Source organism: Dermacentor albipictus, chromosome 9 (genome assembly GCF_038994185.2).
Source record: "Dermacentor albipictus isolate Rhodes 1998 colony chromosome 9, USDA_Dalb.pri_finalv2, whole genome shotgun sequence".
Lineage (NCBI taxonomy): Eukaryota > Metazoa > Arthropoda > Arachnida > Ixodida > Ixodidae > Dermacentor > Dermacentor albipictus.
Window position 1 is genome coordinate 41,326,009 of NC_091829.1, and position 27,218 is coordinate 41,353,226.

General features: G+C 45.9%; 1 protein-coding gene, 1 long non-coding RNA gene and 1 pseudogene across 5 annotated transcripts in view; 2 read left to right on the plus strand and 1 right to left on the minus strand.

Moving 5' to 3' along the window:
* The window catches only part of LOC139049696 (proteoglycan 4-like), a 64,865-nt gene extending 49,992 nt beyond the window's left edge, over window positions 1–14,873 (minus strand). For all 4 annotated transcript variants that reach the window (XM_070525431.1, XM_070525430.1, XM_070525429.1 and 1 more), the window contains exons 1-2: window positions 14,733–14,873; window positions 12,833–12,877 (exon numbers count right to left, since the gene is read on the minus strand). In XM_070525431.1, the coding sequence (XP_070381532.1) occupies window positions 12,833–12,877; window positions 14,733–14,736 (49 nt within the window). In that variant the 5' untranslated portion in view covers window positions 14,737–14,873. The remainder of the gene's footprint in view (window positions 1–12,832; window positions 12,878–14,732) is intronic.
* Window positions 4,043–4,212, plus strand: LOC139050230 (U2 spliceosomal RNA; annotated as a pseudogene).
* Window positions 14,874–17,961: 3,088 nt separating the features above from the next.
* Window positions 17,962–27,218, plus strand: part of LOC139049760 (uncharacterized) — a 48,401-nt gene continuing 39,144 nt past the window's right edge. Inside the window, exon 1 of the long non-coding RNA XR_011508560.1 lies at window positions 17,962–18,015. This is a non-coding gene — a long non-coding RNA (uncharacterized lncRNA). The remainder of the gene's footprint in view (window positions 18,016–27,218) is intronic.

Sequence of the window (27,218 nt, forward strand, 5' to 3'; positions counted from 1 at the left end):
TATAACACATAGTTGCGAAAATGTTATTCGCATAGCGGAACCTATGCGAATAGACATTAACAGTGATACGTAGCAGAGGCATGAAGTCCACCGAAGGGGTAATTTGGTAAGTGGTACTTCTTTTTTCTACATATGTGTGCCACTTACATTGTGAAACGTATGATTGGGACTCGACTATTAAGCTAAGTTGGCCTTTTTTTTTTCTACAGCAGAAAAAATTGGCTCATGAATTTAACAGAAGAAGCAGGCCATGGACTTCTTTAAGATAATGTCAGAACCCTTCAACAATTGGAAATGAATTTGAGAGTGGAGACCTTGCACAATGACAACAAAATGCTTTTGCGGAGGACAATGCGAGACACGTTAAATTGCGCTGTTTTAACTCGACTGAGTGGAACCAGGAGTAGTGTACACTTGCTACATTTTTTCGCACCAGTCGGGCTACAAAGACTCGAAGACGGCAGTACTTACTCGTCATCCTCTGCAGGTGAAAACCAAATGGAGTTTAAAAGAAAAAGTCATGAGCCATTCCGCTGTGTGGATGTGTGAAGAGGAAGGCGCAATATACCAGGACAGAAGAACAACACAAACGACAGGACCGGCGCCTCCTGTCCTATGTGTTCTTCTACTGTCCTGGTCTATTGCGCCTTGCTCTTTACACGTTCAAGCATGAACCAACTAACCCAAGCAAGAGTTTTACTTCCGCTGTGTGAAGGCGGATGACCAGCGAAACTTCGCATATGCGACACAGAGGTGACACAGAATTTCGGACGTAGCTGGGGACTCATCTACCGTGATTTTTATGTACAGGCGCCGACAAAAGTGGTATACTACACGCAGATTGCTACTGCAGCAGCGTCGCTCGGCATTTTGGCGAGCTTAAGCAGAAAACATTGACACGATTTGAACGAAAAAACCAGTCAAAAACACAAAGGACAAGAGAAGAAGTTCACGACACAACGACTGGACTATCAACTGTGGTTTATTAGAATCGGTGTAGTCCCAGCAAGGGCAGCAGAGCATGCGCAACCGCATCATCACTTATCACATAGCATGAAAAGACAGCACCGTTTCTATCGGGACCGACTTAGAAATTCAAATTCTTTTTCTTGTAAGCGCACCGAGGTTGTACTAACGCAGTCATCACCTAATAAACTGATGAAGTACGCTTCCAAGATTTCACGCTCTTCTTTGCCCTTGCCCCTACCAAGAATCATCACATTGCTAAACAATGGATAACAACCACACTCATTGCAATGGCGAGGCAAGTTTGCACCGTTATATGACCCCAGGGAGGAGTGGTGCTCACGCAGGCGGTCATTAATACATCGACCGGTTTGGCCTATGTAAAATCTTTCGCACGTGAGAGGGAACTTATAAACAACCCCTGCAGCACATGCCGTGAAACGATTTTCATGCTGCGTTGTGCAAACATGGTTCCTTGCCCTGCCTCGAGAAATGCGCGAACACAGACCCGAAAGCTTACAAGGGGCAGAAAAAACAACACTTACTCCCTGTTTGGCGGCAACTTTCTTAATACTGTGGCTCACTTTATGTACGTACGGCATAACTTCAAGTTTCTTACGTTCAACAGCCCCACCATCTACCAGCTCCGTACGTTCCTTCTTTAGCCTCTGAAGCAGCGATTCAGCCACCGCTTTCAAAAGAGGCGGAGGGAACCCTGCGGCTTCTAGACGTTGGGATTGTGCGTCAAAGCTACTTTTAATGGCGTGGTGACAGCTTCTTTCAAGTGCATTGCGGAAACAATTCATTGCAATCCCTCTTTTTACAATCTTTGAATGTGCAGATCCAAATGGTAAAAGAGCTTTCTTGCCCCTAGGTGAAAACATCCAGCACAAATGCCCGTCGTCAAAGAAAGTTAGTTGCAGTTCTAGGAACCTGATGGAATGATTGCTAGGGAGTTCATGAGTGAAATTAAGAGTGCGTGAAGAAGCTTTAAAAGCAGTCAATACATCGTCTACTGCTGCGGGCATAGTGTCATTTGGTAAAAGCTCTAAAAGTACTAAAAAATCATCCACATACCTAAAAACTTTGCACACACGCTTGTTTAGAAGGAAGCCTTGAAGTTTCCTGTCAAATTTTGCTTCTTTCAGGAGCTTCACCCCTGCCGTCTTCAACCTTGAGGGCTTCCTATTTGTAGACTCGAAGTTCTTCGCTACAGCAGCCATTGCCTTCTCTCCAAAAGACCTTGTCGGAAGGACCACGAAGCCACCATCCTTGTCCGCTTGGAGGAGGATCAGATCATTTTCGATGAAGTAACCGAGTACCGAGTACTCAACCGCGTTGTCGACCACTTCATCGAAAATGATCTGATCCTCCTCCAAGCGGACAAGGATGGTGGCTTCGTGGTCCTTCCGACAAGGTCTTTTGGAGAGAAGGCAATGGCTGCTGTAGCGAAGAACTTCGAGTCTACAAATAGGAAGCCCTCAAGGTTGAAGACGGCAGGGGTGAAGCTCCTGAAAGAAGCAAAATTTGACAGGAAACTTCAAGGCTTCCTTCTAAACAAGCGTGTGTGCAAAGTTTTTAGGTATGTGGATGATTTTTTAGTACTTTTAGAGCTTTTACCAAATGACACTATGCCCGCAGCAGTAGACGATGTATTGACTGCTTTTAAAGCTTCTTCACGCACTCTTAATTTCACTCATGAACTCCCTAGCAATCATTCCATCAGGTTCCTAGAACTGCAACTAACTTTCTTTGACGACGGGCATTTGTGCTGGATGTTTTCACCTAGGGGCAAGAAAGCTCTTTTACCATTTGGATCTGCACATTCAAAGATTGTAAAAAGAGGGATTGCAATGAATTGTTTCCGCAATGCACTTGTAAGAAGCTGTCACCACGCCATTAAAAGTAGCTTTGACGCACAATCCCAACGTCTAGAAGCCGCAGGGTTCCCTCCGCCTCTTTTGAAAGCGGTGGCTGAATCGCTGCTTCAGAGGCTAAAGAAGGAACGTACGGAGCTGGTAGATGGTGGGGCTGTTGAACGTAAGAAACTTGAAGTTATGCCGTACGTACATAAAGTGAGCCACAGTATTAAGAAAGTTGCCGCCAAACAGGGAGTAAGTGTTGTTTTTTCTGCCCCTTGTAAGCTTTCGGGTCTGTGTTCGCGCATTTCTCGAGGCAGGGCAAGGAACCATGTTTGCACAACGCAGCATGAAAATCGTTTCACGGCATGTGCTGCAGGGGTTGTTTATAAGTTCCCTCTCACGTGCGAAAGATTTTACATAGGCCAAACCGGTCGATGTATTAATGACCGCCTGCGTGAGCACCACTCCTCCCTGGGGTCAGATAACGGTGCAAACTTGCCTCGCCATTGCAATGAGTGTGGTTGTTATCCATTGTTTAGCAATGTGATGATTCTTGGTAGGGGAAAGGGCAAAGAAGAGCGTGAAATCTTGGAAGCGTACTTCATCAGTTTATTAGGTGATGACTGCGTTAGTACAACCTCGGTGCGCTTACAAGAAAAAGAATTTGAATTTCTAAGTCGGTCCCGATAGAAACGGCGCTGTCTTTTCATGCTATGTGATAAGTGATGATGCGGTTGCGCATGCTCTGCTGCCCTTGCTGGGACTACACCGATTCTAATAAACCACAGTTGATAGTCCAGTCGTTGTGTCGTGAACTTCTTCTCTTGTCCTTTGTGTTTTTGACTGGTTTTTTCGTTCAAGCATGTACCAACTGGCCCAGATTTCAACCCTTCTGCATTGACACGAGTCAAGCGACATGCTTGCAGATAATAAAGGGCGCCCACTGGCTGTCTCGATCCAAGATGCTGCCTGTAGATGGCGTTGCGATACAGTTTGCCGTTGCTCCGGCTCCCGCTGCGTGGAGTATACCACTTTTGTCGGCGCCTGTACGTTCGCTTGGAATACCGGACCGCCGCACCGAGGAGTCGGAGGAAACTACGCACGAGTGGCGTTTCGAAGGGACCGCCACCACGGGAGAGCGGAAGGAAAGGAAAGGAGATACGCAAGCACTTGGAACGGCGACAAAGAGAGGGCGGTGCGAACGCAGACGTGACCGACGCCGGTCAAATGGCCGTCGCCTATTAGCGTAATATCTGACACGGGTTGTATTTGGACTCAAGATATTAAACTTATTTTTGCAAGTTGGCGGAGTGCTTCAAGTCCGCTTCACCTCCGCCGCGGGTCGACCCGGTATTGCACTATCTTAGGGATCGGCCCGCGACTTTTGCTCTACGGACATCGATCCGCTGGAAACTAGCCACATACAGCTTCGCTGTAAAAAATTATTTTTTTTTTGTTTTGCACGCGAAAACGACCATTTTACTAAGAGGCAAGACGCACTGGTATACTCCGGGTTATTTTGTCGACCCAAGGTTTTTTAACGTACAAACAACGCACGTAACACGAGCGTTGTTGCATTCTGTCCTCATTAAAATGCGGCGGCCGCGGGCGAAAAGCGAACGCGCGACCTCGTTCTAAATAAATGTCTGCATAGTATGAAGAAGAAATGAGTTCTGCGTACTTTGTAGCGTTGCGTACGCGTAGTAGAAAAACCAGCGTAACTTCTTGCTCGGACGGAGACAGAGTTGACACACAATAGCGATAGTGTGTGTCTACTCTGTCTTCGTCCGTGTAAAAATTTGTGCAGTTTTTTTCGGCCATGTGTCTATGCCAACTCGCCCAAGTGTAAGCTCTCATGTCGCGTGTGAAAACAGACAGGTGTAAGATTTCGGTATCAGTGATAAAGATACCACGATATAACGTACCGCGAGACGCCCTGCGCGCATGCGGGTCTTGCTACCCGCGGTGGTAGTGGCGGCCATCGCCGGGTACCGAGACCGCGTAGATATGGCAAGATATGGCAGCACCTAGAGCGGGGATTTAGACCCGAATTCGCGCCTTGTGTTGGATTTTCATCGTGACAGCAAGAAATAAATGCTAAAATGAGCCACCGCTTATTCTCTTCCCGCGCTGAGGACAAAGTATCAGCAACTCGTTGTCGTTATTATGAAGATTAGCTACTTTCTCTGACGCTTGTTGGCCTAAGAGAAGCCACCGAGCCGGAAAACTGTTTTTATTTCCGCGGAGCAGATGGCGCCGCGACATCAGCGTTAGTGATGCGTCGAATTGTTTCACTGCATTTATAATTTTTTTTCATCTCTTTAGTACAGTAGGTAATGACTGTATGCTATAGAACGTCCATCTTTCGGCATGTCTTCCATGGTTCTATTATATGTAACTGTATGTATGCTAGGATACTCTATTGCTGCTTGTAAGCCCGATACTGCACAACGCTGGCGAGTGAGTGCTAGAAGTTCGGAGGTAGCAGTAGGGGGGGAGGGGGTGAAACAGTTGAAGTGAAGACAGGCAAGAAAGAGTGACAATTAAAATTGACGAAATGCAGGAACGAGGAAATTACAGAGGACCACGTAGCGTGGATAACGCAGCGTTGATAGCACTGACAACTCATAATGAGACAAAGGGCGACATGAAGGAAACCGAACCAAACTTTAGTTCTCGAACGATATCGAGAAATGCGTCCTGCGAGAGTTTTCAAAATATCGACAGACATCTAGTTTCATCGGTCGATATTTAAGAAAGTAACAATTCTGCGTGAGCAGAGATTGGCGAAAAAAGTTCGTTTTCAAGGCGTTTATCGTCGGCCGTAGTGAGTCTCAGTGCAGGAAGCACATGATATTGCCAATTTATGCACACTCAATTTAGATAGTCAAATGAGATTTTGCGCTCTCGGTCTGGACCCGAGGGCTGAAGTGTCGTTGAGGTGGTTTTCGAGCAACCGTTCCGGTCGGGATATACTTACCAGTATCATAAAATGCTGTGAAATAAATAACATCAGTCAGGGGATTGTGGCATCAGAGACGATGTGAACGGAATTTTTATGCTTTAAGCGGCGAAATAGACGCAAATCCTTTGTTGCAGAAGTTATAACATTCTCCACGAGTGGGACGAGACACGGCGGAGGAGTGAGGTGTCGCTACTCAGCAAAAAGCAAAGCGTTTATAAAAATGTTAGACAGTAACTAAACGTACTAATACTATAGGAAAAGCATCCATCAAATTCTCTAGTATACGTAAATTCAAGAGTTCTTTCCCGCGCATAAATATTTGACAATTAGAATCAGACTACACATTCAAACCACTGGCGTACCACCCTATTTCTTTAAAGGGCAGGGGCAAACTGCGAGCAATCTAACCATCTTTCTCTCTCTAACTTTATTAAAATAATACATACATACATACATACATACATACATACATACATACATACATACATACATACATACATACATACATACATACATACATACATACATACATACATACATACATACATACATACATACATACATACATACATACATACATACATACATACATACATACATACATACATGCATCCATGCATCCATACATACATACATACATACATACATACATACATACATACATACATACATACATACATACATACATACATACATACATACATACATACATACATACATACATACATACATACATACAGAGAGAGAGAGAGAGAGCCTCGAAATGAGTCTGTTAATTTGTACTTTTTCCTTGAAATTGTATGAAATGTCAACATGATGCCGCGACAAAAGTCAATAGAGTGCCTGACTGATTTACCCCGCGTAGTAGTAGCCAATACTGATCCTCAACCATTGCGTCTCATTGGCGCAAGGGTTGCAGTATCGGGCTTCTGTCTTAAAGGTTCTCAGCTCGAATCCGGCTGCTGGACAGTTTTGTTGATTAGTTTGTGTAATAAGTAACCATGCCACCATTTATTTATTTATTTATTTATTTATTTATTCATTTATTTATTTATTTACAGTGCTTTACAGGAGCCGCGGAGGTAGCATGAGTAACGGGAGGTAACAGAAACAGTTGTTAAAAGCAGGAACACAGTGCATTAACTTACAAACATATTAAAATGTATAACGGCGAAGCAGTCGATGTGGTAGCATCACGTTAGAATGCCACACGAAGTGCAAGGCTCGTGGCGGCAGTGGCCGCACGAATGGCGGTAAACGTAAGCCGAGTGAGCAAGCACGTGTGGTGGGGTGCGTAACCGGCAGAACAGCCGAGACAACTCGATGACCGCAGCAGCATCGACGTTAAGAGTGTAAGGGTTGTAGGACGGACTTCGGGATGAAGACAAACTTGGGAGGTTTATTTTACATTATTTACAAGGAGGTGAGAGTCAAGTAACAGTTGTACAGTCATTACGGGCCGGCAGCAACTCGGACGCTGCGGCCCGCGGCAAGAAGTTCGAGAGAGGTCAATCAGGGAATCAGGGAATGCTCTGGTCTCTCTGGAATGCTTCTTTTAAACCCCTCGAGGACTGGAAGTCGCGTCATGTTCGACCAATGGGAGGGTCCACTCAGATGACGCCATTTTCAGCCAATGGTTGGCGCCCGTATCGCGTTGTCACACCCGGCGGCTCTCTGCGGTCTTGCCTCGCAGACTTGCAATGCGCTTCTTCAAAGGAGGAGAAGTGGGGGCGCTCATGCTCCATTGTCCGAGGGCCCCTTCTAATCCCGGCGGCGTACGAACTTGTTGGCACGTTGACTTGTTGACTCGTGCGCTCCTCTGGAATGTGCTGCGATTCAATGTGGTCCTGGGGAACTCGAAGTAGGCGCAGGAAACAGCTCCATATCTAACAAGAGCTACAGGGTGCTTGTCGGCGTTGTCGTCCTGCGTCGACCTCGCGTTCCCGCAGTGTACGGCACGCCGACGGCGGGCACGATGCGTGCGTCCGCCCGCTTAGCCTTGTCCGGCTGCTACCGCAACGCCACATCCGAGTGCCTGCAGTGTTGATCACCGGCATGGGTCGCGCATGCATCAGCGCATTGTTTCTGCATCTGGACCAACGAAGGTGGCGTCGACGCACACGCTGGCCAGCATTGAATAACTTGTTATAACGCCTTGTGTGGCAGACGTTATGACAACACGCGGGGAGGGAGGGGGGTTCGGACGTGTTTCCGCAATGTGAGGAACACGGTGCTTCGCTGCGGAAACCAGCCCGCACCCGCAGATGGTATTCTAGCCGCCCTGTAACATCACGGATACGTGTGGGAAAATGATGGCACAAGATGGGCGGGGTATGCATAGGCTGTGTAATGGTATTTGATGGCTCTGCAATTTCGACAAGGCCACACAATCAGATTCGACAGAAAGACATGCACTATCTTTTATTCGTTTTTTGATGGTGATAAGAGGGCGAAACTGGAACGCTATGTCGACTGTATCTGGAAAGAGAGTGAATAGTTGCGGTATTTGATAATCCAATAATATCAAGCCGTAAGGTACACCATAATTGGGCGTGACTAATTTTAATACTTTGTCTAGACCCATCCCCTCGCCCTTAAAGTAAACGTAGTAACTGACTTTGCGTTTTCAAATAGGGTTCGGCCGTCCAATCAAACACGGCATTATCCAAGCAGCGCAAGCTGAAATTCGTTATGGCGAGAACTGGCTAGCGTCAACCATCTTCGCAATGCGAGCGTGTATGGCGGATCTAGTGCGTCGCGCCAAAGAATGAAAGGCAATCCTCCCTGCCCGAGCAGGGAATACGTGATAAAGAAAAGGATTACTTACATGACCCTTCTGTTCAGAAAAAAAATTTGGCTCATCTGTAGTTTTGTTGGAATTTCCATACTGCAGGCAAAATCCCCTCCTCTACCCCTCCCCCGCCCCCGCCTGCCCATGTCAATTACGTCTGTGAGTTAAGCTCATCTGCAACTAACTTCTGTAGAACGAAATTACCGGCATAACGAGGCGTTCTTTATGTCGCTAATAGAATTCCTCTCATTCATGTATATGCAATTGCCTGTACAGCGAAGTACACAACAAAAAATGATATTAAGCGTCCCCGGATCGCTGATTTATTGCTTCACAACGAACGCCCGTAAAAGGAGAAATAACCTGAACGAGAACATTGTGAAAGTCTCGACACCATCTGAACAAAATTAGTTGGAAATTAATCGTCAGATCAAATATGTAATTTTCACTTTGCATCAGGGATCGCCTGGACACATTCGTTCCGTTTCCACTAGTCTTCACTCCATCTCTGCAATAAATCATAGAATTTGCTTAGATGTAGACTTTGGTTGTCACCTTAAGTTTTACCTTGTCATGGATAACATAAAAAAGGAAAATGGCATGCGAAATACGCGTTCTAGTTAAAGCTAATTTACGTTAGTTGCATTGAAGCCTCATGACAATTTACGACGCTTTTGTTCACAGTCATATTAACCACAGCATTGTATCTTGAGGCAACGCTCATGACAATCGTCACCTAAAAACAGTGCAAGTCATTTCGCGTAATAACATTTTCCTTATGTGAAACTAGCGCGAATAAGTTATTACGAGTGAAGAGTATTCTAAACGTAACAAATACTGTTAAATATAACCTTGAGATTTTTATCTTCATTATGGAACCACCCGTAGCCATCATACCAATATGTCTCTTACCAATAATAAGAAGATTTCCAGAGAGTATGAACTATCTTGTACTTGACCGCATGTTCGGTAAACTATAGTCGGTAAATTTTCAGCCATAACACTGGTGATTATATATAGGTACCATTTCCTTTGAACATGCAGAAATTTCATATATATCAAACGAAACTAAACTGTTGTCTGTTATCTACTTCAGACAAATGTTAACGTTATTTATCATTGTATTCTCTGCTTTTGCGTAATCCACTTGGTCACGTATAGTTTGTTATTATTTTGCCTGCATGTCTGCCTTAATACTTTTCCGAATAATGAAAATTTCAGGTTTGGGTTTTTTTTTACATTTCTAACAACGTATTCAGCCAGGCGTTGTACTTTGGTCATTTGTACGTTATAACATATCATAAAATATTATAGCTGCAATTTTCATGCGTTGTCGTTGCTGTTATGTGTTAAATCATATTTGTCATCATGCACAGGAGGTTACAATTCAGTTTAAAACTAGGATACCTCTTCCTGTATATGTACCTCTTGTACCTCCAGCTTCCTAATGACATGAATAAATGACTCTGATGCTGAAGCCCAGAGCACGCCAACAGTTTGACTAGTAGTACTAGTCTGCCATGAACCGCGATGACAAAGTTGACCCCAGTCGAACATTCCGTCGGATGGATGGCTATAGAAAGAATATGAATGACGCATTTCTCTACGTTATCTTTTGAATTCGTCTGAAGAGGAAGCTCTAGCTCGGCACCTACTATCTGAATACATGGAAAAGGAGAAACCTTTCTGCTCAGCAACTGCTTTACCGGATTTGACGAGGCTTGTTGCATGTAAAAGGAAATTTAAAATCGTCTGCAGCGGGTCGACCATGAAGGCCGATATTTTTTTACACATTAATATAGTCGAAAATTTTCAAGATTTTTTTAGAACTGTGCTATCAACTTTACAACTGTTGTAAATCAGCAATGCGAAATGCCATCCCGGCCCTGTGAACTGCACTCAGTAATACATCTAAAGTGAACAGTTTTGATGCATTATTCGCCCTTGTAAAATTTAGCGCACGTTCGCGAGTAGGACGTTTGTGAAAGCCTCGTAAACATTGTAATCAATGCACCTAGGCTGTAACTTCGTACATAACATTTGTCCGCTTCACACGCTATAACGGATGCACTTTGCAAAACTGCGATGTCTGTATTTTAGCGCAGAGTAACGTATTTATAATGTCGAGCTTTATTCCTTCAAAATAAACCAGTTATTTCAAATTGTTTTCGGCCACACATCGAAATACCACTTCCGAAAATTCACAATAATTTAACCCGTTATGGATTAGTCTTGCCTACAGGTAAGACACACAGTTTTCCTGGCTCAATTTCGGTATTGAGTTCAGAGTGTTTAGCTCAGTGCCTTCGACAAACGCTGAATGACAGGCATCAAGTTACATTTGTTGAATTAGGTAAGCAACACTGGGCGAGTAAAAAGTTTGGCACGTGACTCGCTTTCTTTTGAGAGCACGGTCAGTGCAGACAGACGGATGCAAGGTCTCTGGCTGCAGCGGCATCAAACACGCGATGAAAAGCAAATGCTGTATGAGCCTTTGGTTTACATACGACGATAGCTCTCTGTACAAGTTTCAAACGAAGCCCCAGGTGGCTTGGGGTGAAGCCCACTTCGTGTTCTACTTGGTGTTGCCCCCTGTTATTATAAAAAGCTCCCGCAAAATATTTTAGTTCGTTGATTATTGTTATTCTCGATGTATTTCGCAAATTTAAATGTTAAAAATAATTCCCCCTGGTGGCAAGTTGACTTTTCGTCCACTTTAATTCTGTTCTGTTTCTTATTATTTATGCGCTTCTATTGAACACATGTGGTAATTTCCCTTCTGCTTCAATTGGCTTTATGTGGTCGTGCAGAGCAAAGATCGGGCCTCTCCGTTTCCCTTCATCTCGTTCACATTAATGATTTTCAATGTCTCAAGGGCTTCGTTATAAACTCTTCTAATTGCTCTTGTCACTGCTCAATCGTCCCATTATGACAGACAACCAAGCCGTATCTACCGCTTCGGTGAAACGAAACATTTCTGTGCGTTGCTGTAGTTAATAGGTGCGAGTTTCATGGTGTTATAGCAAGTTATTCACGCTAAATGGCTACTTACCGACGACAGTAACCGCTGCAGTGGAAAAAGGGGGGCAAGAAAGCTCGCATGAAAATAACGAAAGAAGGGTTTGTTTTGTGAGGACGGGTGAAGGGAGCTTTCAGAATGTGCTTGCTTTCTCCATGCATCCTTCACGCTAATGATACATGAAGGGCTCCTCACATAAGTTTAGGAAGTGAAATCATCGTTCTGCCCTCTTTCGCCCGCTCCTTCGGGGCTTAAGTGACTACTTATCAGAAACGCCGAGATCTACTGGAAAGGTGGATAAAAGAGCGAGTAAAAGATCCCCTTGTAGGTCGTGATGACAAATGATCCACGATTGACTACGTATGTCCGCCAGCGGAGCCGTGTGCATTTAAAGCGAAGTCGCTGATGTACTCTTGCAGATGTTGGTGACTGAAATCTCTCAAGTTTTCAACAGCTCAAGGCAATCGCACAACAGCATGTGGCCTCACATCCGATCATTCAGGCAATAAGAGGAAGTGCCATCAAACCTTCGAAACAAATACTATTGAAAATGGCGACGGCAGAATTGCGCTACAGAGTGTGTCACAGGTCCTATGTGGCACAATTTAGTCACCGCTGTCTTCCATGGTTTAGGAGTTTCAAGAATCGCATACTAAACGCTCGCGTTTCATACAATTTGATATATCTCCGCCTAACCTTGCCGAAGGAGCTGCATAAAAGTAGGTATTGATTTGTTCTTCAATTCCTCGAAACCTGGACACATGATAAAACAAGAATAACAAACCAAGCAATGAAAAACAAAAGAATGTTGTTGGTCAATAGTTAAATTGTACTAGTGCAAGAGTTTCGTTATTTTTGTGACAATAAGTATGGAGTACTAACCCACTAAATCTTCTTCACGGTCGTTATTTGATTAACAGTACTATTAAACTTGACAATGAGGACATGCAATACTTTACGCAAGATTTGAAACACAAAGAACCTTAGAAGAGGTGCGAAAATTTTGCGAATGGGAGCCGAGTAGAGACACTGCATTGTTTCTACAAATAAAAAAGCTTTCGCAATCATTTCACGACCACTACGATATGTAGACGCTCTTTTTTATCTAAACAAATGCGACTAATATCTCGCATCGAGAAATGTCACAATATAAAGATGTTTATAAGCGTTCTTTGAGTGAAAGAAATAAAAAATGCCATAAGGTTGCCGTATATCGGCGTGAAACTTACAGTCTGTGGAGGAAAAATCATCCGAATCCATCAATGTAGTTGTCTCTGAAAGGTAAATCAGTGTGTGACAAGAGACGTGATAACATAACTGACCCGAATGAACGTTTCAGACTCAATTGGCCACCATACTAATATGTTAGTGCCACACTGTAGCGCCACCAATTTAGCAATTTCCTAACACCCTTGCGGTAGCTCTTAGGATATACTCATATTACATTCTATTGTAGTTACCATTTTTAATACACTTCACGCACTTTCCGGTAGCTATCCATTTTTTACCTATCTACGGGTATACCTAATCGTTTTCCCGCGAAGTTGATTCATTGGGTAATAAATACTACAGGGTTTGAAACCAACCGTGAGACCATCTTGTGTCACTGGGTATGTGGCAGTGGGTATTGTGGTGCTGGGGGCATGGCAGGCCTGAAGGAAGGCGACGTAGGCCCGAACAGTTTAATGTGGAGGGATCACTTGCAAGGTGACACGGCGAACACAGATACAGAAGATTGCGCAACCAATGCGGTGGCGAGACGGGGCGAGACGGGGCGAGAGTACGCGCTCGTGCGACGCTTGCGCTCATGGGAAAGGGAATAGGCAAACAACGGCAATCGCTGAGCATTGGCTCGCCATAAGTGTAGGCACTCGGTGACCACGGCTGGCTCCGCGGTCGAGTAGAGGCGCGTACACTCGCGGTATGTGACGTTGTTCAATCAACCTCTTTGCCACCAACTGCAGAAGGGCAGCGGATTGGGCGAGTTGGTTTTGCATGGTAACACTAAAATTCAAACAGCGCTAAACGAGAGGACCAGAATGAGGAGGAGACAATCAGCGCCGTGTTTGTCTCCTCCTCATTCTGGTCCTGTCGTTTAGCGCTGTTTGAATTTTATTGTTACCTTGCCACCAACGTTGGTCACTGGATATATTCAGCCAGTTTGGATGACTGAGTAGGCGCCACTGCGAATGTGCCTCTCTTCAATGAGAAAAAATCCTTTAATATTTATCCTGAATGCTACGGAGTCGTGCGCGCGCAACAGGCCGACTTCGCGGCGGCACCCCTAGATGGCGGAGTGTGTGCGGCGGGAAGCGCGATATGAGAGCCCGGCTTCGTACACGTCTCGGCGTCTACGGGGGCACGCTGCGTTGCTGCAGTGCTGATCGCATTAACGTCGACATTCATCGTGAGATGTTCTGCCGTATCTTTCCTGGCTTCAGTATTATGTGGTGGCTTTCACTCCTAGCTGTTTGCTTCCTCCGAGCCTTCGTGAAACCTTCAGTTAGGATAACGCCAAGGGCACGGAAGTGGAAATATAGACTTTTATGCGAAGCATAATACTAGAGCTCAACCCTGCTCCTCAGGCGCGGCGGTGTCGCCTTCAATACCACGTGACACCGTGACGTCATGACAGAGAAGAAACCGGGCTCCAACTCGCGCCGTCGCACGCGGCGTCGCCTTCAAGGCTGACCACGTGACACCGTGACGTCACGACAGAGGAGAAACGGGGCTCCAACTCGCGCCGTCGCTCGCGGCGTCGCCGCGGTATATAAGCAGCTGCGCTTGCCTCTGCTAGACACTCACGAGGTGAGATGCCTCCTGGAGACAGAGCTGCTCGTTGGAATGAGAAGCGAAGGTTGCGGCCTGCTACAGAGACTGTTTCTAGGTGGGTTTGCTACGGCGCAGCGACTACGCGCCCCGCATCGGACGCGGTGAGCGTCGAGCAACGCAGCGTTCGGCGCGACAACGAAATGTGCGCCTGAGCAAGCGCCGCACGCCTGAGCCGACGCCGACGACACCGGCTTTTCTGCGACACGAGCTCCTTAACGCTGTCGCGTTAAAATAAAGGCTAGTATGCTTCGTATCCTGGGCTTAACCTTAGCTAAGCCACAGCCAGTTTTTTCTTACCCATGGCAAGATGAATTGTTCCCGCGGTACAATGGCGAAGAAACCTCGTAACGCAGGAGAAAAATGGAGGGAGCGGGCTCCTGGTGCCGGAGTTGAACCTCGTAGAAAAGCCGGCACCACTGAGCACTGAAGTGGCCTGCTCCTGGGTCTATTCTTCTTTCTTCTTCATTAAAGCGCATGGCACGTTCACTATACCACGATGATAATGATTATCTCAAACCATGGCACAGGCCTTACAAGCTGAATTGCTGTTGGTGTCCTGGCATAACTCACTCTTGAGGGATCGGCCATGAAACTATAGCGGTGCAAGGGGCCCTAATTTTCAGGGATATAATCTTAGTGCGAACCAGTAACTGTAACATGGGAAAATTAAAAATTTACGCGATATACATATGCACTCTATTGTGTCTACAAGTTAGAGAATATAAAATTTGCATTACAATAGAAAAAAAGAATTCACGCAGGAACTATTCTCGTAGTTGTCTAAGTATGCTTAAGTATTGTGCCACTAGCTCGTCTCCACGCAACCCAGTGTGAATATGTTTTGGCTTCGTAAACGAAAAGTGCGCTAGGTGGGAGATCCAGTCCATGTGTGCCTGAGAAAACAGTGCAATGACAGTGCAGGCTTGGGGATTCAAACCGGGTACTTCGCACATTTGCAAGCTCGACACGTGTACTAAGCTAAGCTGACGGAAGAACTGGACAGGTGTCGAAGCAGAATCTACTTGTTTTGTAGAAACCTACGGGTTGCGGCGAGGGTTGCTTCTCGCGCCACTGCGACATTTTCGAAGCAGGTGCATTATATGTACACATCACCAGAGGAGAAACAGTTTTGAAAAGGGGTTTCAGAAGTGCCTGCTCTGTGTATGCTCTGCCCAGCCATGATCATGAACTTGCATATAACCGTACAGAATACAGGGTGTTACTCGGAGAGAAACAACGTGATGCGAGTGGTCATCCTTTCTTTATTACCAAACGCAGACAATAAATAAAGCTCAATATTTTTTCGCACATTCTTCAAGCATGCTCAAAGTCAGGCAGAAGCTTCGAGGATTTTCGAATTGCTTGCCCGGTCAATAGGTCTGATGCCTAGGAATGAACGCAAGACGACAGTAGGGTTAGGCGGAGAAGATTCGCGCTTTTATCCATGGACCGTCGAGTTGTCCAGCAAGCAGTCGTCCGCGCGAAACGCCGCCGCCTCCCGCATCGTCTCTTTCACACAGCGCCAATGAATTGTCGTAGGCGACAGGTGCGGAGACCACTCGCTAAGCTAAACAGATGTTCTTGATGGTGATGGTATCTTTGGAAGAAGAGCCACCAGTTGTAAAGAGCTCGTTACTGTTGCGACGTTCCACAAACACCATCCAGGAGTTCGCGCATATCTGCAGTAGAACCGGATTACGCAAGAAGCACTATGCCCGAGAACTCCGACGCCCGACCACCGGCCTCTCGTCAGCGCCCAGGAAGCCGCGCACTGGGACCTTGCCGTGGCGTCCGAGACTATGACGAGCGTATCGGTGTATACTACCAGGACACGAACTCGTCCCTAAATAAAGGCCTCTTGAACTCGGTGCTTGCTCTTCTGGCGGTGGTGCCGTCAGCAGTCAGCTGCCGCGCTCCTTGGGACCGGTGCCCCTCGCGCAGATCGGTCCCGCGTTCGGAGCTCGCTCTTGTCGACGTCCAGGGGAATGGCGACACAATTCCTGCCACGGAGAGCCTCGACAAGCGACGTGTTCACGGCGATTCACAGGACAGCTTGGTGGGCTCTGCTCGTTTGGACGGATAAGGCGACCAGTACACGGGCGTCAGGTTGACCCGTGGCCAACTTAAGTGCTAGGCCGTGCATCGGTGAGGTGTTGTCTTCCGCTGTGTCCCGCTCGTTCTGCACACAAGAAATTCGGCAGGAAAGGAGTTCGGGTGGTCCGTGTAGACAACGTGGTCTCGCACAAGGCACAGTGTCCAAGAATTGCATTGTCACAAGTGCAGTGATTCGTACAATAGTCTTCGACAAAGACCTGGACGATATGTAAGCAAAGTAATATGGAAATTCAGCACGTGTGCCAGAGCCATCGAAATTTGTCAGCACTGGCGAGTGTCTCGCGAACCCTTTCCCACATCTTCTATCAACCGGTGCTGGTGAAATGACGGCAGCGAATTACCCCTTGGTGCGTTTTCTCTGGTCAGTGATCGCGTACAATTTATCTGGCTGTTGAATAATGAAGAACTTGTCCCGCATCACACCGTACGAATTGTGTGCATTGCACCCCCAGCTTCGAGCAAACTTCGTTTTACTCGCAACAGCATGTGATGCTTCGAAGTGTGGCGTACGCACTCTCGTGAGCAAAAATATGTGGGCCAAGAATTCCGCGATAAAGCCAGTTTCTTTTTCCCGGAATGCATGCAACTTCAAATGGAAGACTTCAGTCGAAACTTGACATGGCGAGCTTTCCCGTGCACTCGTTAATTTCAGTTTGCGCGTCTGAAACGCGAATAACAATCGCGGCGAGCCTGCGGTCCGTATACTTTTGATGACGGGTGTATGTATGTCGCGCACTATATATATATATATATATATATATATATATATATATATATATATATATATATATATATATATATATATATATATATATATGTGTGTGTATATATATATAGGGGTTTTCTTCAAAGTGCAGCACGCAGGATCCGACGTAGCATACGCAGGAAAGAGACGACGAACTTTTTGGAAGACTTCTTGTACTTAACGTTTTCGGCTGGTGGACCAGCCTTCGTCAGAGTACAGTCAGTACTGTACTCTGACGAAGGCTGGTCCACCAGCCGAAAACGTTAAGTGCAAGAAGTCTTCCAAAAAGTTCGTCGTCTCTTTCCTGCGTGTATATATATATATATATATATATATATATATATATATATATATATATATATATATATATTGACAAGGCTCTCGCTACGGGAATACGCGGCGTACCGGTGACGGGAACCGGCAGATATTCGACGCGAGATTGCGAGGGATATGCAAGGCTTCACGACTGTGCGTTCCGTAGCACGATCACCGAGCTTGAGCTTACGAACGTGTCTACGAATCTGCTACTCTTGAGGGCGATAAGCTAGCGCGATAGCGCGAACGTAGCACGCGCCGGAGAAAAGACGCGAGAGATGGGACCGCAGATACGGCGGGCTAGTCTGCGCGGTCGCCCTGGCAACGACCGAGCATGCGCAGTCCCACCGAGAATTGACAGACCGGTATCGAGAGCTGCCTGCGGAAGCCGCGGCTGCAAGCAAGGTGAGCAGAACTGAAATGTTTCTTCGAATAAGGTGCAAAATATTAATTTTTTGCGGGAAGTAAGTAAAATGCTACTTTCCTAGAGCGTAGATACGCTTGTGAGTACAAGGAACGCGTTAAGTGTCCAAAAGGAATACTTAAGAAGGCTTCGTTTTGTGCGTTTCTTGCCGAATTCTGGCGCAAGATAATGCCTTGCCTTGTAAGCCTAATGTGTGTATTTCTCTAGCTAAAGCGCGCAGTCGTTACCGCACACTACTTTCGAACAGACGCGCTGAGCGGAAGCAGGGGCAATGAAATAGTAGGTTTGATAGGGAGCAAACGTTGCAAGCAGCCAAACAGTGCAACGCACGTGCAAGCCTTTCTGCTGAGGGAGTGACGACAAAAATATTGGTCGAGATTTCGCGAGGAACAGAAGCTTTTCTGCTCTTGTGACCCCTGATGCTCCAGTTCTACGCTTCGGTTGTGGTTATCACGATTTGCCACAGGTACTGCAACGAAAAATGTTAGCCAGCTGCAAGCGTACTGTCTTATATGGCGTAGAAACCTTAATGTTGTCCATCTGACATTCGCGTCTTCGATTGAACAAATCTGTTCAAACGACAGGGCCTGCCAATACAATGCACAGTTAGGTCAGTGCCAACTTTGAATACTCGTATGGACTGTCGTAAGAACTGTCGTAAACCAACTCAATTTTTTTCTTAACTCACTACTGCTAGCAGGTGTAATTGTTTCTCTGCTGTCGTCATGTTCAGCAATGCACCAACTGCGAAAAGCTTAAGGTGCAGTTCATGGTCCGATGCGGCTTAGAACCCTAACGCTAAAGAAATGCAGATGGCCAAAATTATTCCGTCAGTCCCCTACTCGCTCTACACGGCGTGCCTTATCATGATATCGTGGTCTTGACATAAGACTGCCAAATTTAAATTACAGCCCTGCTCGTAAGCGAATGTTACGATTTCGCATAATAATAGTGGGACAAAATATAGGGAAACGTTCGAGTCTGTAAAACATTTAGGCGCAATGAGTTGCAGTTAACGCTCGCAGTGGGACAAAAAAAATGCACAGAATTGATTGTACGAAGTCTGGCTTTCCATGAAGCCTGATCTTTCGATGCGAAGTTCGTTTAGTTCGGAGCCGTCAATAGTTGAATGCAGCAGGGATTCTGCATGACGTTATCGTTTTCAAATGTTTGTCCGAATGCGAGATTATATGCCAGACCAAGCCCACACGCGAAGGTTTGCTATACAAAGAGGCAAAGCACTTTTTCTCTCATGCTGTTACAGTCAAGCTGTTTTCGCGAGTGCTGAAGCTCTTGATGATGTTATATCCGTATTTTCAAGGTTTCCCGAGAGAAATAAATCGACTTCTCCCTTGCGTAGGTGGCGTGACATCACTGGCCATCCTCAAAGAGAAAACAAATGTGGGGTTTAACGTGCCAAAACCACCTTCTGATTATGAGGCACGCCGTAGCGGAGGACTCCGGAAATTTTGACCATTTAGGTTTCTTTAATGTGCACCTAAATGTAAGTACACGGGTGTTTTCGCATTTCGCCCCCATCGAAATGCGGCCGCCATGGCCGGGATTCGATCCCGCGACCTCGTGCTCAGCAACCCAACACCATAGCCACTGAGCAATGTGCCCAAAGAGAATTGCGAGGCCTGTGGAAATAGCTGACGGGCGAGACATTTTCCTTGTGTGATGGCCACCATGGCATTTGCTGGAATGGATTTGTCAGATACCCTGCTTGAATTTACTCGCCAGCGGCATGTCGAAAATCGCTTCGTCAACGAGTAAGCAGTTTACTGATCCTTTATAGATGGCTGGAAAAACGATCTGACGTGTATTGCCGATGTCCGATTCTGTGACATACAGGGTGTCCGAGCTAACTTTAGCCAGCCTGATAATGTGCCGATGCACTATAAGACGGCACGACCAAGTGCAGGTTGCTGACTGTTTTATGGAGTAGCTATTTTTCTGATAACCAACTTCTGAATTAACCAGGCTGGGCGAAAAATTCGGATTGGAAAGTTGTAGAAAGTTGTATATCGTTCACTTAAGCTTTCACCAAGCATTTATTGAAAAATTTAAGTAAAACTGGAACGATGATACTAACTCTCACTAAGGTTCCTTCTCGGCCAACAAAATTTCCTTCCAACTTCACCACTATTAGCCCCTGGCGCCTCAACAACCAACCGCAAGAAGCTCCCCTAGGCGTCCTAAATACGATTGCCAAAATATTAACAAGTCTACTAATTTAACCGACTTCGGCCCATTCATCACATATACTTGGTGCAAAAGGACGATAGTTCCACGATGCACACATGGCAGCGAAATGATACCTCCATGTCTTACAGTTATTAGAACACATTGACGTCATGCATTAGATAGACGGCATTGTATTAGTTTTGCGTACTGACGTGAAATTTTCAGTCCTCCTCACTCCACCTGATACCAAATCAGTTTGGTGTAAGGTCTTTATCGGAAACATTTTTATAGCATGTGGCGTTATCTACCGACCGCCGTCATCGAACATAGCTGCTGGCTTTAACGACATTCATTCACGAGCGTGTCTTCATGTTTGATCTTTTTTTGGTGATTTGAACACCCCCGGTATTTTGTGGCCATGTTCGTCGATCAACGGCTATTACGCGGAAACAAGCAAAACGCTATTAGATTTTTCAATATATTTTGGTTTAAAGCAAATTGTTTAAGCAAACAGAAGAGGTACTTCAAGTCAAATTTAGTTTTTGTTACTCTCCGCCTTTTAGATAATTGTTTCGAATGCAGGTTACATATGGTATTTAAGACCAAAAGGCTACTCTTGCAGGAATTTGTGTTCCGGATCGTAACAGTCCTTTTGTTTATTCTACTTTCCCTGATTTTTAACGCGTCGACGACGCGTCTATTATTGATCTTTTATTGAACTCTTTTGATGATTTCGAACGGATTAGTGAATCTATTCCTGTAACTTTCTTCGTGGCTTTCTCTGAAAAGATTTTGGCAAGCTGCATCCAGCGGTTTGTCCCTCTGAAAAAAAAAAGAACTGCTCACCTTCCTTGGACCTCGCGAGACATAAGTCATCTGCCGCGTCGTGTTGCTAGGTTAAGGCATTTAAAACGAAACGGTGACCCACTTGAAGTGGCCAAGTTTAACGTCGCCAAGGAGGAACTTCGCCTGAAGATAACTCATCAGAAGACTTGTACTTCAGGTTTACACTACAAGATTTAAGAAAGAGCCACCCTAGAAAACATTCTACTTCAATTTTACCCAATTCAGCCTCCACAAATACAACTGTTATAATGTCCCTTCCACTGACCCAATAATTATCTCCACCGCATTCAACGAATATTTTCCATCGGTGTTCACAATTGATAGCTTCGACATAGCTGCCTTCATTCGTGGGACGCATCATCCAGTTGGCGATATTACCGCGTCTCTAGAAGGTGTTCTGAATCTAAGTTTGCAATTAGAAAAAAAGAATCCTGTGGCCTTGATGTCATTAACCTTGCTTTTCTTGTTAGACAATGTGCTTGGACTACCCGGTAGTTCAATATTGTTTTTTCAAAAGTTAAATTTTATTATTAAGGTTATTATTTTTCAAAACTTAAACCACCGTGATCCATCTTATACTATCTTAATCCAATGACTACTCAATCAACTATGCTAATCATTGATCATCTCCTACACTGACTGCACATGATATCATTCGCTCCTGGCAAGCAAGGCCATGTGATATTTTCTGTACCTCACAACGCGACCTTGAATCATAGAGATCTAAGGCTTTCGCCTTAAAAACAGCAGCACCAGAAGGAGCTACCAACCAAGCACGAAAAACTTCGTCGCCGTCGGGCTTTAAGGCCTAACGTATCGGAAAATGCATTTGCGTGTGCCTGCTTTTGAGAAAGGTCGCCACTTGTACGAGGCAGGCCATATTTATGGCACCAAGTATGATACAAAGCAGAAAACCCGTGCAAATTGCGATGCAATTGCATCCCGCCAAGAGAGCTCGCCGCAGGAAGCTTAGACGTGGACCTCCAGCGTTTATATTCCAGACGCTATTTCGCTGTGCAGGTTAACATTGTCGCGCACTTAGTCATACAAAAAGGGGAAGTAGAAACAAAATGCACCGACGATGCAAGAAATATGTGTAACACTGGATATGTATCCACGAAGCCGCGGGGTGTTGTGCCACTCCGTATGTGCACCAGGGGCCAACGGACATCTGCCGCTCTTCAATGAATCTTTTTTGGCGTCTGCTAGGGTCACTGAAAGTATCAACATCGTCACACCTACATATTGACATTCATGTATCACGATTTTTCTTACAAATGAGGGCCGGCGTCGACGTAGTGGGCGACTTTTTTCCAGCTCTCAAGAAGCGCGTTGTTGCCAAACACGACCTTCAACACCGCGCTTGTGCTCTTTAAGGGCTTTTCATGGGAGACATTGAGCTAACAGGCTTTCGCTGCTGTCTAAGTGGTTCTCGAAGACTGTTCTGATTTTTTCGTTCATCATCCAACAATGAAGTATTTGTAAGAAGACTACAAAGATTACCGGAGTGACGGCAGTGGTTATGAGTGATAAGGTGTAGGCTTGTTCGTGTGAGATTCGGCGCCAATGGCAGTCTCTCCCAAGCCCCACGTCGTTGCGTAGACGGTGGCATCGAATCCCTGGCACCGCAGGCACAGTAGCGCGAAGACATACTTCTATTGTGCCGACATCAACTACAGTCGAGCACTTCTACAACGAACGGACCGAATAAATAATTCTGTCCCTTTTCTTGTGTGAGCTGTGCGCTGCGCAACCTTTACGCTCGTTTTGCAGTTGAATGAATGCGAAATAAAGATTGATTGATTGAACTGAAGGATTTCGGAGGTCCCGAGTGCTACTGTTCTACACGTTTCTGACACGACTGGAACGTATACGTCACCTTTTGCATAGCAAGCGATAGAGCACTTGCGTCCACTATAGCGTCCATTCGGCCACTGTAATTATTGGCTTTGTTCCATCCGTCAACAGCGGAAGTGTGTCAGTTTCTTCTATTTTCGCCTCGTGGTAGCTAGCACTTCGGGCCGCTGCGTTAAACTGTGCATCCGCCTTCAGGCTCGGCTCTCATTCCACACTCCTTTCCTCACAGCAGAACGTTACAAGACGATGCGAGACATTCTACCGCCTTGAGGATCGGCCCAGCTTGTACCGTTTCTTTCTGAAGTAAAAAAAGATCGCCGACAATTACGGTACTCTCTAATGTGAAAGTTATGCGTGCTTTCATTTCCCGATATATTGGCTGGCGCGGACAATGTCTCGCGTGGTACATTACAAATGGAGCGAAGTGTGGCGCGAATGCCTGGCTAATCGAAAGATCGCGAGAGCCAGCACGTGGATGACGCGGGCGTGATGCACAGCAGCCGCCGCAGACAGACCTCCGCTCAAACGGCGCTTCGGTTCCATATATGCTACGGGTGAACGCGCTTTCTGCATGTCGTCGGTGAACAGACGACGACGCGCTACTCTGGCGCCACCTCGTAGCGGTCGTCGCGGCAGAGCCAGTCTTGCCTGGCACTACTGTATTGTTCGCACGTTTTCGCCATACCCTGGCTCCTCCTCCGCTTTTCTCCTCGCGCTCTTTTCGCTATCATATTCTTTCATGCCTGCGCTGAGCTCCGCGTTCGCTCTATCAGCCTTCACTGCGCTCGTTTACTCTGTTACGTCGACGCTCAACGCAGGAACGGGCGCCTCATAAAATTATGGGGTTTTACGTGCCAAAACCACTTTCTGATTATGAGGCACGCCGTAGTGGGGGACTCCGGAAATTTCGTCCACCTGGGGTTCTTTAACGTGCACCTAAATCTAAGTACACGGGCGTTTTCGCATTTCGCCCCCATCGAAATGCGGCCGCCGTGGCCGGGATTCGATCCCGCGACCTCGTGCTCAGCAGCCTAACACCATAGCCACTGAGCAACCACGGCGGGTATAGGGCGCCTCATAGTTGCGCTCTAAAATTCCAGACAGAGAAAAAGAAAGCAGACGGTACGCCTCCTTGTTTAGTTTCTTGAGTTGCTTCGCCGATCGCACATGTGTCGGTAAGTTCCCGTTCTCTGTTCATCGTGATTATATTTATCTATGCAATACTTCGTCATTTTTAATATCTTAAAAGCTATGCCAATCCTCAGTCATGGTCTCTTTCACAAAGCTTAGCGCCACGGGAGCTGTCGGTGGCGGCAAGTGTGAACACGCGGGTGCGTTTGCGTTCGCTGTCGATGCACCGCAAACAGTCATGTGCTTGACGCAACTAGAGTTGGGAAGCGCGAGGAAGGAAAAGATATCCTAAAAGAAAGATTGGTGCACTGATAAGACGGGGAATTGGCGAGTGCAAGTCTGAGTGTTTGCCTTCGTAGCTCAACCTCCCCAGCAGTTTCTGCTGTGAAAGCGAAGACGAGCACTTTCCACGGGACACGAATCTCTTGTGTATGAACGGTTCCTTTACTGATGTTAGAACTACTAGACCACAGCCAAGCTGCGTCGTAAATGTACGGTGCTCAGCGACTGAAACGCAATACCCGGAGCACGCGGCTGCCACCATCTTTCTTGTTGTTGTTTTGCGCTACAGGTGAACTCTGGCTGATCGGCATGGGATGAAATGCAGTGGCAATACGTCACAAAGCTTTTTCCTTTCAGAGTATATTACGATGCATCAGCTCCGTGTCCCCAGCGCTTAAGAGATTAATATAGTCCGACGTAGTGTGAGCGTGCACACGCGTTACGTCACGTTGGCGAAAACAACAGCGTCTGTTGTTGGAACGATGGTTCGACGCCGTCGTGCAGCCAACGTAACCGGACGCGGCCAATGCGCTCCGACGCGCTTGGCGTCGAGCGACGTCTGCCCGCGCGCCGGTAACGTCGAACTATAAGCTTGCCTTTACAGTTCGTGCCAAAGGCGTCGGCGACCATACGCTTCGAGCATCGCGTTTCAATTGCTGAGCACTGTACGTATTGTTGCCTACAGACTGCAGACCACGTGTATCCATCTTGGGAGGCCACGATGAAAGACGATTGAAGTGAATGACCTAACTAGCTTCAGTAATGTTTCAGTAACTGTTCGTGCGCCAGAAAACGCAACATGTTTGACTATATTTGGTTTGACGAAGTGCTTCGGCGATGCAAAGCAGAAAAAATATCTGCGGATCCCAAGCACTGTGGGAATCTATGTAAGCGAAGCTTTGCATGCTGTTTGCTTCGATTTACGATTATTAGCGGTTGGGCTATCAGCGAATGTGAGGTTTCTTCAGGGTTTAGTCCAATACGACAATCGTGAGTTGACGCTAAATGTTACGTTGCGTGCCCCACTGCCGTTTGTCTGTGTAGGCCACAGAACACACAGGGAGACGTGTTTGCTTGATGCGTTGTTGTGCGCCATTTGTTCGTAATCTCCGAGAGCGTGGGGACTAATCATCGCCTCACATGGTACATAGCAGCGTGGCATCAACGGTCTGCACCACGTTTCGCTGCGCAGCAAAGACGCTCATATTCCGCGCAACGCTTCTTTCGGGCCACTGTGTCCTCAACGTCGAGTCTATGTACGCAAAATAGCCGCGCCACTTTGCTTGCAGTTGCAGGCTTCTTTCACGCTCGGAAAAACTTTTATGTCGCACGTATCGAGCAACTGAAAGGTGTATCGGGGTTTTTTCATGTCGCTCTGCAATTTTCTAGTTGAATCGTTTCATCTAGATATATTATTCGAAAAGTTGATTCATTATTTATTACTAATTATGTAATTAGGTTTAGCTTGAAAAATAAATCTGAGTACCCCTATGAAAATGGTCATTGCCTTTATGTTTCCTTTATGTTTCCTTCTTCTGCCCTATGTTACCTTTATGATTCCTTGTCCTTTGTGTGACCTCCGGGACGCCAACTTTGTGTGTACCACATGTTTGCTCATCCTAACGTATACCTCGAGGAAGTGGCCTTTATTATGCCTCTAGGATGTGTCCTTTATGTTTACGGCAGGATGTTAACTGGGTGTGTACTATGTGTTACCTGAGTGTACACTTGAGTGCACATGTAGGTGACATAGAGTGCACATAACAACTGTCTGTACATATAATACAGGCAGATATATCTGTACTTTGTGACAGCCGTTGATACACTCTGCAGAGTCATTGTAAGTACGAAATCTTGACTTATCCTTTCCTTTGCCCCAAGAAAACAACCCTTATTATAATTATTGTAGTATGTGCCCTTTGTGTTTACGGCGGGAAGTTATCTAGGTGTGCACTTCAGTGCACACGTAGGTAACATAGAGCATTAATCTATATATGGTGCATGCACTCTTTATATGTTACCTACATGTGCACTTGAGTGCACACGTAGGTAACATAGAGCATTAATCTATATATGGTGCATGCACTCTTTATGTGTTACCTACATGTGCACTTGAGTGCACATGTAGGTAACAGAATGTGCGCAGTAAGCATCTTTTGCAAATAGTACAGTTAGAGCTATCTGTACTGTGTGTTAGTCACTGGCAGATTCAAGGAAAAGGCACTGCTTGCACCCCTCGCACTAGACATGCCGACCGGCACTAATTGTGGCTATATTGTGCGGAAAATCGAGCATGCCATGAAATAGGACGGTGTGTATAATGATTTATGCCATGCATTCTCTTCATATATAAAGTATTTCTTTTTCAACCTGCTATTCTGCAATAGCAAGCCATATGTAGAAATCTGCAGTATTTAACCTAATATGCAAGAATTTCACGAAAGTTGTTCGCCAGCTCGGCTATCAAATATAGTTGATTGAGTGTTTAAGACGGTTCTCATAGCAGGCACCTTTCAGATGCTCCGCTTCGCCTCCAGTTTGGGAAATAATCTACTTAATTTATATACCTGGGTTATATATATATATATATATATATATATATATATATATATATAATTGTGAGTTGGCTGAGTATGAAAGTTGTGTGCGAGGTATGGCCGTATTTCATTACGCGAGCATGCAAGCAGTACGCCTGCTTCACTTTGACCGAAGTTCCGCTGCCGCTGCAAGCCAGCCATCGCCACATTTTGTTGCCCTTATTCCTTACGCTACGGGAAATATGGGTCCACCTATTCATGATAAGTCCTTACATTCTCAAAAACACGCCACTGGGCGCCATAAGAAGCGTGTATACGTGTGGCGATTCCGAATTTCTGATCGG